This window comes from Gastrolobium bilobum, unplaced genomic scaffold (assembly GCF_033153095.1).
Source record: "Gastrolobium bilobum isolate Gb01-03AN ecotype WA unplaced genomic scaffold, APGP_CSIRO_Gbil_v1 utg2246, whole genome shotgun sequence".
NCBI lineage: Eukaryota > Viridiplantae > Streptophyta > Magnoliopsida > Fabales > Fabaceae > Gastrolobium > Gastrolobium bilobum.
This window is the reverse complement of record NW_026895701.1, coordinates 135,477-147,606: the sequence shown is the minus strand read 5'-3', so window position 1 is coordinate 147,606 and position 12,130 is coordinate 135,477. Positions and strand designations below refer to the sequence as shown.

At 38.5% G+C, this 12,130-nt stretch overlaps 1 protein-coding gene across 1 annotated transcript; it reads left to right on the top strand.

Moving 5' to 3' along the window:
- The first annotated feature begins 391 nt into the window (after nucleotides 1-391).
- LOC133291913 (DDT domain-containing protein PTM-like) lies at nucleotides 392-11,974 on the top strand. The gene is made up of 9 exons (XM_061490273.1): nucleotides 392-1,510; nucleotides 1,669-2,364; nucleotides 2,591-3,824; nucleotides 7,662-7,947; nucleotides 8,415-8,539; nucleotides 8,657-9,117; nucleotides 9,229-9,257; nucleotides 9,585-10,163; nucleotides 10,248-11,974. The coding sequence occupies exons 1-9, from the start codon at nucleotides 708-710 to the stop codon at nucleotides 11,156-11,158; spliced, it is 5,124 nt and encodes a 1,707-aa protein (XP_061346257.1). The 5' UTR covers nucleotides 392-707; the 3' UTR covers nucleotides 11,159-11,974.
- The last annotated feature ends 156 nt before the right edge of the window (nucleotides 11,975-12,130 follow it).

The following is a 12,130-nucleotide window of genomic DNA, read 5'->3' as shown; positions in this document are numbered from 1 at the left end:
AAGAAAAAACTTACCCATTGCTGTTTTTACACATTAATATTGTAATAATAAAGGTAGTTGAGATTTTAATTTAATAATGTTGAAAAATAATAAATAAAAATAAAATGAAAAAGAAATAGATAGAATAATATGTTTTATCACAAATCTTATTGATATTTTGTTATACTTGATTTAACCTAATAACAATATTATCACAATGCATCACATTACTAGTACTATTTTACCTCCATGCAGTGTAAGGGGTTTGAACTTGGATCTGATGGCGTTGGCAACTCGGACGGAACGAGTCCACCCACAACAAAACTCGTCATAATAGGAATAATATAACTCGGTTACTGAGTCTCTAGAACAAACCATTGTTCTCTCTACATTTTGTTCCATTAGGGTTATCTTTTTCATTTTTCTTCTTCTTTTTCGTATTGATCTTCTAGAGCCTTCTTCTTATCTCAGAAGCAGCGTAATCTTCCTCTTCAATGTTGCTGCTATTTGAACCCTAACCACGAACACTCTCTTATCCTCTGTCTCAAATCTTCCAAAATCGTTTTTTCATTTCTCGAATTTCCATCCACTCCTCATTTTCCATTTCCACTTCGGTTTATGCTTTTTCAGGATCTGAATAAGCCCTAGCCTTTTGCTTGTAAAAAATCAAAGGCGCTCTCTCTCTTCCTCGAGGATCGTAGGGTTCCGATTCTCGTTCTGATTTGAAGATGGAACCGCCAGTTGTCAGATCGAGAGGTCGCCCGAGGAAACGGAGAAGAAAAGAGGATGAAGATGAAGGAAAAACGGTTCCTGATGCGAAAGGGCTAGCTGTGGGGACAAGACCGATAGCATTGGTTGGACGATACGTGCTGAAAGAGTTTCCTAGAAATGGAGTTTTTCTCGGGAAAGTTGCGTATTACGAGAGTGGGTTGTATAGAGTCAATTACGAGGATGGTGATTACGAGGATTTAGATAGCGGTGAGGTTCGTCCGATACTTCTCAATGATGGTGATTTCGATGATGATTTAGCTCGGAGGAGGGGAAAATTAGAGGAATTAATGTTGCAGAAGAGTGAAAAGGTCGCAGATATGTCGGAGAAGGGTTCTGTTGACTCGAACAAAGAGGTATCCGCGGTTGATGTGCCTGCTTCGAGTGAATTGAACGATGGGTTATCGATTGAAAACAATGAGGAAGATGATGACGAAGCTGATGTTGATTCGTCAAGGGATAGTGAGTCTGATTCCGAGACACCGCCTGTGCCGCCGCCATTGCAGTTGCCGCCGTCTTCGGGAACTATTGGCGTGCCCGAGCCATATGTCTCACACCTCTTTTCTGTTTATGGATTCTTAAGATCATTCAGCACTCGCTTGTTTCTACTACCGTTTACTTTGGATGAGTTTGTTGGTTCTCTTAATTGCCGAGTTTCAAACACATTGTTTGACGCCGTTCATGTTTCCCTAATGCGGGCATTGAGGCATCGTCTTGAAACCCTTTCATCTGAGGGCTCGGAGCTTGCATCACACTGCCTTAGGTGCTTATATTTATTCCTACTTTTTTAGTTTGGTGAAATTTTGTTCATCTAGTATACCTCTGTAGGATTGTCTATACAAGTAAGTAATATTTTATGCTTTATGCTGTTATTCTTTTTGTAAGAATTTTTTTAAGATATTAAATTTGATGTATCTACAGGTGCAATGATTGGAGCTTGCTCGATACATTGACTTGGCCTGTTTTTGTGATTCAGTATTTATTAGTTAGTGGATACACAAAAGGACCTGAATGGAAAGGATTTTATGACGAGATTATTAGTGGCGAGTATTATTTATTGCCTGTAAGTAGGAAGTTAGTGATATTGCAAATTCTCTGTGATGATGTTTTGGAATCTGATGAGCTAAAAGCTGAAATGAACATGCGTGAAGAATCAGAGGTTGGGATGGATTATGATGCCGAGGATATACTTCCTGCAGAAATGGGGACTAGAAGAGTCCATCCAAGATATGCCAAGACTTCTGCCTGCAACGATAAAGAAGCTATGCAGTTTGTTCCAGCATCAAATGCTGTGAGCCAACCTGGTAACTCTCTTTCATATTTCAGAGACACTAAAAGTACCGAGGATGGTGATGTTGATAGAAATGGAGATGAATGTCGCCTCTGCGGTATGGATGGGACCCTGCTTTGTTGTGATGGGTGTCCTTCTGCTTATCATTCAAGGTGTATTGGTGTGATGAAAATGTTTATACCAGAAGGGCCATGGTATTGTCCAGAGTGCAAAATTAATATGACCGGGCCAACAATTGCAAAGGGAACAGCACTTAAAGGGGCTGAAATATTTGGAATGGATTTGTATGGGCAACTCTTCATTGGTACTTGTGACCACTTACTTGTGTATGTTCAACATCTTTTTAGTATTACTTTTACCCTTTCATTTGTTATGCTAGATCAGTACTTGTGCTATATTTGAAGTTAATGAAATTTAAAGTTCAGTTCTGTGTTCTTGCCTTAGACTTGAATTTGTTCTTTAATTTTTTTTTTCTTGCTATCATTCTCACCATAGATGCACATCAATTTCTAAAGTTTTATCTTTATGATCTTTCAACATGGATCATTGCAGGCTCAATATTGACAATGATGAATTTCATCTTAAATATTACAATCAGAATGACATTCCTAAAGTTCTCCAAGTGCTTTGTGATTCTATGCAGCATAGACCAATATACTATGGTATTTGCATGGCAGTCTTACGATATTGGAATGTTCCAGAAAATTTCTTGCCTCTTTCTGTTTCAACTGGAACAATTGTAAACTCAGCAAGTATAAAAGAAGAGACAAAGTTCTCTACTTCATTACTTCCTCCTTTGGGTGAAGACAACCATAAACCTGTTAGTTTGGGGAAGGGAGAGTACCCTCTAACTACTGTGAGTTTGATTCATACTGATAATATGGTGCCATCTCTCTATGCTTCATCAGTTACCACCCAAAGTCCTGCTCCTGAAAGTAGTGTCAGTGCTTGCAGTAAAGAGCATCCTACTGTGGATACGAAGATTCCTGAGGAAACTAGGATGGAGTCAGTCATCTCTGCTGGTTCTGTTTCTGTTAGTTACCAGTCTGATGTGAGCTATCGAAGTTCTCTTAATAGGCCAACTACAGTAGATCCTGCTAAGTGTGCTTTGGTAAACAGCCGAACTAATTATTATGGCCATGCAAATGATATGGGGTTGCCTATGAGTTTTTCGTTGCAAACCAAAGAAAGTACTCAAGCTGGTTTTGGAAAATCTGAAGGCAATGTAACCAATGATTTTGGATACATGGGTTTCTCTTATAAACCTCAGTCATACATTAATTACTACATGCATGGTGATTTTGCTGCATCTGCAGCTGCTAAATTTGCCGTTCTTTCTTCAGAGGAATCCAGGTCGGAGGGCCATATTTCCGACAATCAGAAGAAAACTGCATCTGGAAACACTTATTTGCAAGCAAAAGCGTTCTCACTAACTGCTTCACGCTTCTTTTGGCCAAGTTCTGAAAAGAAGCTTGTGGAGGTTCCAAGAGAGAGGTGTGGCTGGTGCTTTTCTTGTAAAGCTCCTGTTTCGAGTAAGAGAGGATGCATGTTAAATCATGCTGCTCTAAGTGTCACAAAAAGTGCTATGAAAATCTTTGCTGGTTTTTCTCCTATAAGGAGTGGAGAGGGAATTCTTCCTAGCATTGCAACTTACATTATATACATGGAGGAATGTCTACGTGGCTTAATAGTTGGGCCCTTCCTAACTGCAAGCTACAAAAAGCAATGGCGTAACCGAGTGGAACAAGCCACAACATTTAGTGCAATCAAGCCACTTTTACTTAAAGTGAGTGACTTAAAGTATTTAATTTTATTTGATGTTATATTTTAGTTTTTGCAAATTGTTTATTTTTTTGTTGATGAAGGCATATGTTGGCATTTAGTCTGATATGCATTTGTTATCTCAACTTTTTTAAGTTTCCAATGCAAAATATGCTACTTGCAATATGTTACGATCCAGTTGCAAGGTATAGAACTTGGTGTCCCACATCGGAAACACAGGGTTTTGGTGTGGGGTTTATATGGACTTTGAGCTCTTCTACCTTACAAGCTAGCTTTTGAGGTGAGGTTCTTTCAAGGTTTGTATCATTTGGTATCAGAGCTTCCACTATGTCTCCCAATTGCAATCGAGTGGCGCGGCTGGTGATGCTGGCATTGGCATTGCAATAGCGCAAAGCCCGTCTGCATGGGCTCTAGGGCTGTGGAGTGTGGTGAGATGTTACAATCTAGTTGCAAGGTATAGGATTTGGAGTCTCACATCGAAAACATAAGGTTTTGGTGCGGGGTTTATATGGACTCTGGGCTCTCCTTAGGTTCATATTTGATGGGCCTTAATGTGAGTGGGCCTGTTAGTTAGTTATTCTAGAATATTCCGTGAGTAGAATAAAAAAAGGGAGGTGTGGAGAGTGGGAAGCATGTATTGAGTGAATTTAGAGTGAGACTTGGGGAAGGATCTCTTTGGGGCCTAGGTATGTTGGTCTTGAAGGGTGAGTTGAGATCTTGGTTACTGTCATAGTTGTATTTTCTGTATTGTCATTGTCCCAGTTGTGAAGCCTGGAGGATGAATATAGAGTCTGTTGATTCTATGTTCTCTCTCGTTATTGTTGAGTCTGTAAAAGGAGTTATTTTCCAATGGATTATTGAGTAATAGAAGTGTTTTTATTGTTACTTTGCTGTTGAATTTGTTTGGGTTCCATCAATTGGTATTAGAGCTATCTGATCCGGGTAGCTTTGAATAGTACTGATACAATGGTTCCAAAATTTTATGGAGAGGGAGGCGATGCTTGGGGATGGTTAATTGTTGTGGAACAATATTTTCAAGAAAACAGAATAAATGAAGATGAACAATTAGCAGAAACTCTGAGTGGGCTTCGAGGATGTGTGCTCTATTGGTATAGGCGTTGGAATTGTCACAATCCTAATGCAATTTTTTGGGATTTTACCAAAACATTTATAAGTAAATATCTACCTGAGATTTGTTTGGTAGACGAAGAGGAAGAATCGGAGCATCCGGAACTAGCAGAGAAAGATAAACAAAATTCCACTCTAGGAGATAAGGAGGGAATAACACCTCAAAAATCAGATCCAGCAATTGATGGTGATGGCGATGATGTTGCAGAAAGGAAAAAAAAAAATAATAAAATGTAGGAGAACAACCAGAGAAAAAGGAGAAAAAAGAAAAAGAAGGTGAAGAAAAAGAGGCAAAAATCAAAAATGAAAAAAAAAGAAAACAGAAGAAAAAAGAAAAAGGAAGCGTAGAAGAAATCAAAAGTGAAGAAATCGAAAAAGAAAATATGAAGAAAAATCAAAGGAAGAAGAAATAGAAGATGACGAACAACCAAAGAAAGCTGAAGAAAACAAAAACAATACTGAAGATCCAGAGAAAGAAGAAGACAAAGAAAAGGAAGACGCAGCGGAAGCAGAAACAGTGGAAGATGAAGAAAAGGCTGAAGCATTAGAAGGAAAAACAGAAGATGAAGAAGAAGAACACGGAGTTAGATCTGGAACAGGGAGACGATGCGCGAACAGATTTAGAATCGGTAGAGAGACTGCGCGCGAACAGTGGCAACGACCACGAACGGTGGCAAAGGTGGCGGCACAAGGAGCTCAGGCCATCGGCTTTGTTGCTCATTGGAGAAGATCACTAACAAAGACGTGTTGCTGGCGGGACGTGCTTGACCATGGACAACCCAAAGAAACAGAAGAAGGAGGAGAGGAAGAAGAAGACGTAGTGGAAGAAGCTGAAAAAATACAAGAAGGAAAAGAAAGAAGAACATACCTGCATTGTGAAAAAGACGTCAAACAGAAGGAGAAAGAGAGAAGAAGGGCAAAGATGGTATTTCAGAAATTGGGTCAATTTTTTGACCTAATGGGCCAAGCCCAAAATAATTATGAGTTAGAAGAAAAAAAATGGGCTTTGTCCATCCTATAAAATAACTTAAGCAAGCTTGTTGAACCAAGGCCCAAAACTTAAAAGTGATTAAATCTGAGTTAGTGTTGAAAATAGTCATGGGCCCAGGAAAAAAACAAGCCACATGGGCCAGAATCAGTGGATCAACTAAACATGATACACGTGTGTAACTTGGTCTATATGCTTTAAGTAATGGGATCCAGGTGGACTCCTAGTCTCTTCCTTCACCTTGAGGACAAGGTGAATTTTGCAGGGGGAGTATTGATGGGCCTTAAAGCGAGTGGGGCAATTAGTTAGTTATTCTAAAATAATCTGAGTAGGATAAAAAGAAGGGAGGTGTGGAGAGTGGAAAACATGTATTGAGTGAACTTGGAGTGGGACTTGGGGAAGGATCTCTTGGGATCTCTTTGGAGCCTAGTATGTTGGTCTTGAAGGGTGAATTGAGATCTTGGTTACTGTCATAGTTGTATTTTCTGCATTGTCATTTTAAATTGTCATTGTCCAGTTGTGAAGTCTGTAGGATGAATATAGAGTTTGTTGATACTCTGATCTCTGTCGTTATTGTTGAGTCCGTAAAAGGAGTTAGTCTCCAATGGATTATTGAGTAATAGAAGTGTTTTCATTGTTACTTTGCTGTTGAATTTGTTTGGGTTCCATCAATATCGCAATATAATCCTTGCATGTAGCTCCCCAAGCGCTAAGGTGACGTGAGGTGTTAGAAAAGCAATGTCCTTTCTGTGAGGCGCTTGCTGTTTGTGCCTTTCACTTTTGATCCTTGTCGAACTTCAAGGTGGTTTTGTGTTGTTTGACCAGAACAATATAGAAGATAAAACCTAAAGATCATCACATTTTAAGATAAATAGAATAATTATTATTTATATTGCTTCCTTATGTTCCTATATTGATACCAAGAGAAACAAAGTTACACAAAAAATCTGTATGATTTGCTGGTTGAGTTGTGACAAATAATCAAGTTTTCGAAGCTCGTTGTTTTGACCCCACCTCTTGAGATTATATTTATTTTTGGTGATGTATTTGTGAAGCAAGTAAAGAAACAAGAAGCCATGACAAGAAAAAGAAGGCTGACTCAAGAGCTAAGCTATCATCGAAAGAATAAAACTCACTTTCTGATATTTAAGCAGATGATGCTGATTCAGATTAGCCAAAAGATGCTGAATGACATAATTTCAATGATAACTCCATGGATGAACTATAGGGCTCCTTTTCTGTTTCTTTTTTTTTACAGCTCTTTATCTCCTTTTGTTATGAAATCTTGGGTTGGCAAAAGGGACCTAACCTCTAGTGATTTAAGGGTGCCTTTTGCTTTAAGTGACTTTACATGCTTGAGTAGATCTTGTATAACTTTGTGTTTATGATAATTTTCATGTATCCAATTAAAGGTGGGTTCCATGTGAGGGTTATTGTGGTTGAGTGATTAGACAGTTGATATGATGTGTTAGTTTGACATCATTTGGTAGCAAAAAGGGTGCTGTCAACTTGGTGATTTTCATAAAGTTTAGACGCTGGTGAAGCTGCCAGTTAAGTTTGCTTTTGGGTTTTGGTATGTACAATGTGTTTAATGTGTTCCTTGTCCAGAATGATGTATTATCATGCATGTATTGGGAATATCTTATCATGACATTCTTGCTTGTGCTATACAAGCAACTTTGTAAATCCTTCATTTTCCAATGTCTAATAAATTTTCATTTTCAGCTTGAGGAGAACATTCGTATGATTGCTTTTTGTGGGGACTGGATTAAGCTGGTGGATGATTGGTTGGTTCGATTCTCCGTAATACAAAATGCTGCACCTTCTCTTGGAACAACTCAGAAACGTGTACCTAGTGGAAGGCGTTACAAGAAGCGGTCAGCTGCTGATGAAGCTACAGCTGATGGTTGCCATGAAAACTTTGTGTGGTGGCGTGGTAGCAAATTCACCAAATTTATATTCCAGAAAGCAGTTTTGCCAAAATCCATGGTAAAAAAAGCAGCTCGCCAAGGTATTTTTGTTTTCAACTATGGGATATACTAGGAGGGGTGGAATTGAGCTGTGTTGAGCTTGAATGAGAAATAACTATCTAGGTTGTAGAACCAAGCTCAAGGTTCAGCTTGGTTTGATTTAAATCATGATTTTTTATTTTTTATTTTAATATACTAAATGATTACAAATTTTATTTTAACATTGTAATTTTTAAGAAACCATAACAATATGTATATATATCTAGTTGAGAAGACTTGTGGGCTTTCAAGCTGAATATTGGGTGTTCAAGATATATTTGAGTTTAATGCCTGACTTGTTTGATATAATCAAGGTTCAAATCGAGTTAAGTTGAGCCTATAAAGCCTGTTGAATAGTTGAATGTTATTGTCTCCCCGTATACCAGTGGACAACTATTTGCAATTTTTTCCTGTTGGTTTTAATTTGTTACGGAATAAAAGCATATGTTCTGTTTATTGTGGGCAACAGGTGGTTGGAGGAAAATTTCTGGTATATTGTATGCTGATGGCTCTGAAATCCCTAAAAGAAGCAGACAGCTGGTTTGGAGAGTTGCAGTTCAAATGAGTAGGAATGCATCGCAGCTGGCACTTCAGGTTCCCTATTTTTACTATGATGAGTTCTATTCCTTGCATTGGCTAATTTTGTTTGGCTGTAAGTATATTTGATCTTGCAAGCCTTTTGACTTGGTGAAATTTGATTATTTGAATCAGGTCAGATATCTAGATTTTTATCTCAGATGGAGTGATCTGATTCGTCCGGAGCAGAACATCCAGGATGGAAAAGGTCAAGAGACTGAAGCTTCTGCTTTCAGAAATGCAAATATTTGTGACAGAAAACTTGTAGAGGGAAAAAGTTGTTATGGAATAGCTTTTGGGAATCAAAAGCATCTTCCTTCTCGGGTGATGAAAAGTGTTGTTGAAATAGAGCAAGGTCCAGAAGGAAAGGAAAAGTATTGGTTTTCTGAAACTCGCATTCCTTTATATTTGATAAAAGAATACGAGGAAGGTAATAAAAAAGTACCGTCTGATGAAGAGCACCTGAGTGTTGCACCTCAGTTGTCCAGAAGGAAGTTGAAAGCTACCTGCAAGGACATATTTTTTTACCTTACCTGCAAGAGAGACAACTTGGTCATGCTCTCGTGTTCTGTGTGTCTGAAGGGTGTTTTAATTCGGTAATTACTCTTACTTGGTCACTCCTTCATTGATGTATTTTTATTTTCTTCTCCTTTCCTCTTTACACCTGTTTTTTCCATGACCATAATCTTTATCTCCTTTGATTTCAGGAATGCTCACAAGTGCAATGCATGCCAAGGTATGCGGTATCCATCATCCTTTCCCTTACTATATTATGCTGTCATGAATTTCTAAGATAATCTCTGTGAGAGTCTCGTGATGTTTCTTATATAATAAGTCATATATTATTTTACATGTAATTAACTCAATTACACACACGTGTACACACACACATCAGCAAAGAACAGTTTGTGTTGATGTTAAATTTTGAAATCCAAGATCAAAATCTGTTGTTGGTATGTGAAAAGATGTGGCATATGGTTTTCATTTTTCTGTATCTTAGCTTTTAATATTATTCCTGTTCATAATTGTATTGTTTCAATATCTTGTTCCATATGGGCTTTAGGTTATTGTCATGAGGGCTGTTCCATGAGTTCAGCAGTCTCTGGAAATGGAGGTGAGTACTTGACCACATGCAAGCAATGTTACCATGCCAAATTACTTTCTCTGAAAGAGACTAGTAATGAATCTCCAACCAGTCCCTTACTCTTACAAGGACGACAAAATAGCTCTCGGACAGTTTTGAAGGGACCAGGGTCTAAATGTCATGATGAAACACTGAAATCTGCCAGGACAAAGGCTAGTCATACTGACATGAATCAAGTTACTTCTATGACAGTTTTGAAGGGGCCAAGGCCTAAATTTTATGATCAAGCACTGACTTCTACCAGGACTAAGGATAGTCCTGCTGACATGAAACAAGTTGCTTCTGATTCCACTTTGGCAGCAAAAAGCCGTCGCAAGAATTGTTCTTGGGGTATTATATGGAAAAAGAAAAATAATGAAAGTACAGACATTGATTTCAGGCTCAAAAACATACTTTTAAAGGGAGGTTCAGGCATGCCTCAATTGGAACCTGTTTGTCACTTGTGCCGTCAGCCATATAGATCTGATTTGATGTATATTCGCTGTGAGACATGCCAACGTAAGTTTTTTCTGTAATAAATAATTGATAAAGTATCAAAGTGCTTATACTTATTTATCTGGTCTCTGTGTTTGGCTTTCACAGATTGGTATCATGCTGAAGCTGTTGAGCTTGAAGAATCCAAAATTTTTTGTGTGTTGGGCTTCAAATGTTGCAAGTGTCGCAGGATAAAATCACCTGTGTGTCCTTACTCTGATTTGAAGCTTAAGACTCAGGAGGGCAAGAAATCACACACAAGGGCTTCAAAGAAAGAGCATTCTGGAGCAGATTCTGATTCCGGAACATTTTCTGATGTTAAAGAGTGTGAAGCTGCTACTCCTGTCTTTCCTGTAGAGGATGATCCTCTGCTTTTCTCTCTTTCAAGTGTTGAGCTGATTACAGAACCCAAGTTAGATGTAGATGTTGAGTGGAACACTGTCTCTGGGCCAGTGCCTCAGAAACTACCAGTGAGAAGGCATGTTAAGGTTGAGGGGGATGATGATGGTTCTTTTGGAGGTAAACCTTCACATGCTGAATTCTCAACACACAATGAAGCAGGTAATCTGTCCAAATCTACAGAGGTGTTATCACCTTTAGAATATGACTCTGCTGTGCGCTTTGACAATGATCTGCTGATTGACTCTGAAAGTTTAAATTGTGAATACACGGAGTTTGAACCCCATACCTACTTCTCTGTAACGGAATTGCTGCACCCAGGTGATGGTGGCCAGTTTGAGGAAGTTGATGTGTCTGGGGACTTGTCAGGATATTTGGAAAATTCTTCTACCCTTGTTCCTGAAGAATATGGGGGTTTTAGTTTAGTTGATAAATCAGATTCTGCAATTTCCTTACAAGACAGTGTTTATAGTTGTTGGAAGTGTTCTCAAATGGAACCAGCCCCTGATCTCTGTTGTGAGATTTGTGGGATTTTGATTCATAGCCAGTGTTCACCCTGGGTTGAATCACCATCCAGGCTTGGAAGTTGGAGGTGTGGGAATTGCCGTGAATGGCAATAGTTGATTGATTGACTGGTCATCCTGTTGAGCTATTTTGCTGTTGAATCTTGGAAGCTCTCTTGGGCGTAGGCGGTGCAAGTCTTTGAGAAGTAATTTTACAATAATAATCACGCGAGCTGGGTCAATTAGGGTGCATAATTGGTTTCAGGTAGCTCACCATGGACGAGTTGAATTCATAACTGTGGAGCTTGGGGTCAAATTTATGTTGTGCACCTTCAGAGGTTAATTGGCTTCTGCCAGTGTTGTCATGGTTTACTGCTTACGGTTCACATAAATGATTGCTGCTTCCTCGGTACCTAGTGGACCCAGTTTTTCCAAATCGAGTGATATGGTGTGATTGTTTGTCAACTTGCAGTTGTTGGATTGGTTGATTCTCTGGAATCATGGGATATCGGCTGATTTTATCACCTAGTCAAGTATGGGATTGTTTTTCCCATTTCACAATTCACAGAAATATGCTGATATGAGATAAGCAGGTATTTTTTATGATGCTTATCTGACAGAATTATTTGTATAGATTACAATTATCATTTTTTTTGTTGAGTTCCGTCAAAATTAAGAAGCTTCACTCAATTGAAAAAGAAGCTTCTATACTGCTCCATTCATATTACTCGTAGCGAAGGCGCTTTAGGATCAGTGCTATTCTCAATATTATCAGATGTTATTAAATGATTTTTGTCATATACTCCATCTAGCGAACAAGGCTTGCGTTAATGTTTTAGGTTAGTAGCTCACAGTTCGCACCCGAACCAGACCTTAGTAATGAAAGCATTTATAGCTGCTAATTGTATAACTCGTACCGCTGAATTGAACATGCCAACGGATTCGCACTGGTGGTTACTTGTGTTTGTTTGTATTTTACTTTTTTTTTAACGATATAAATCATTTTTCGAAATAATTTGCTTCACTTTAATCACAACATATTCTATGATTTAAATTTTGGATGTTTGTTTGCGGTTCATTAAGTCTCCT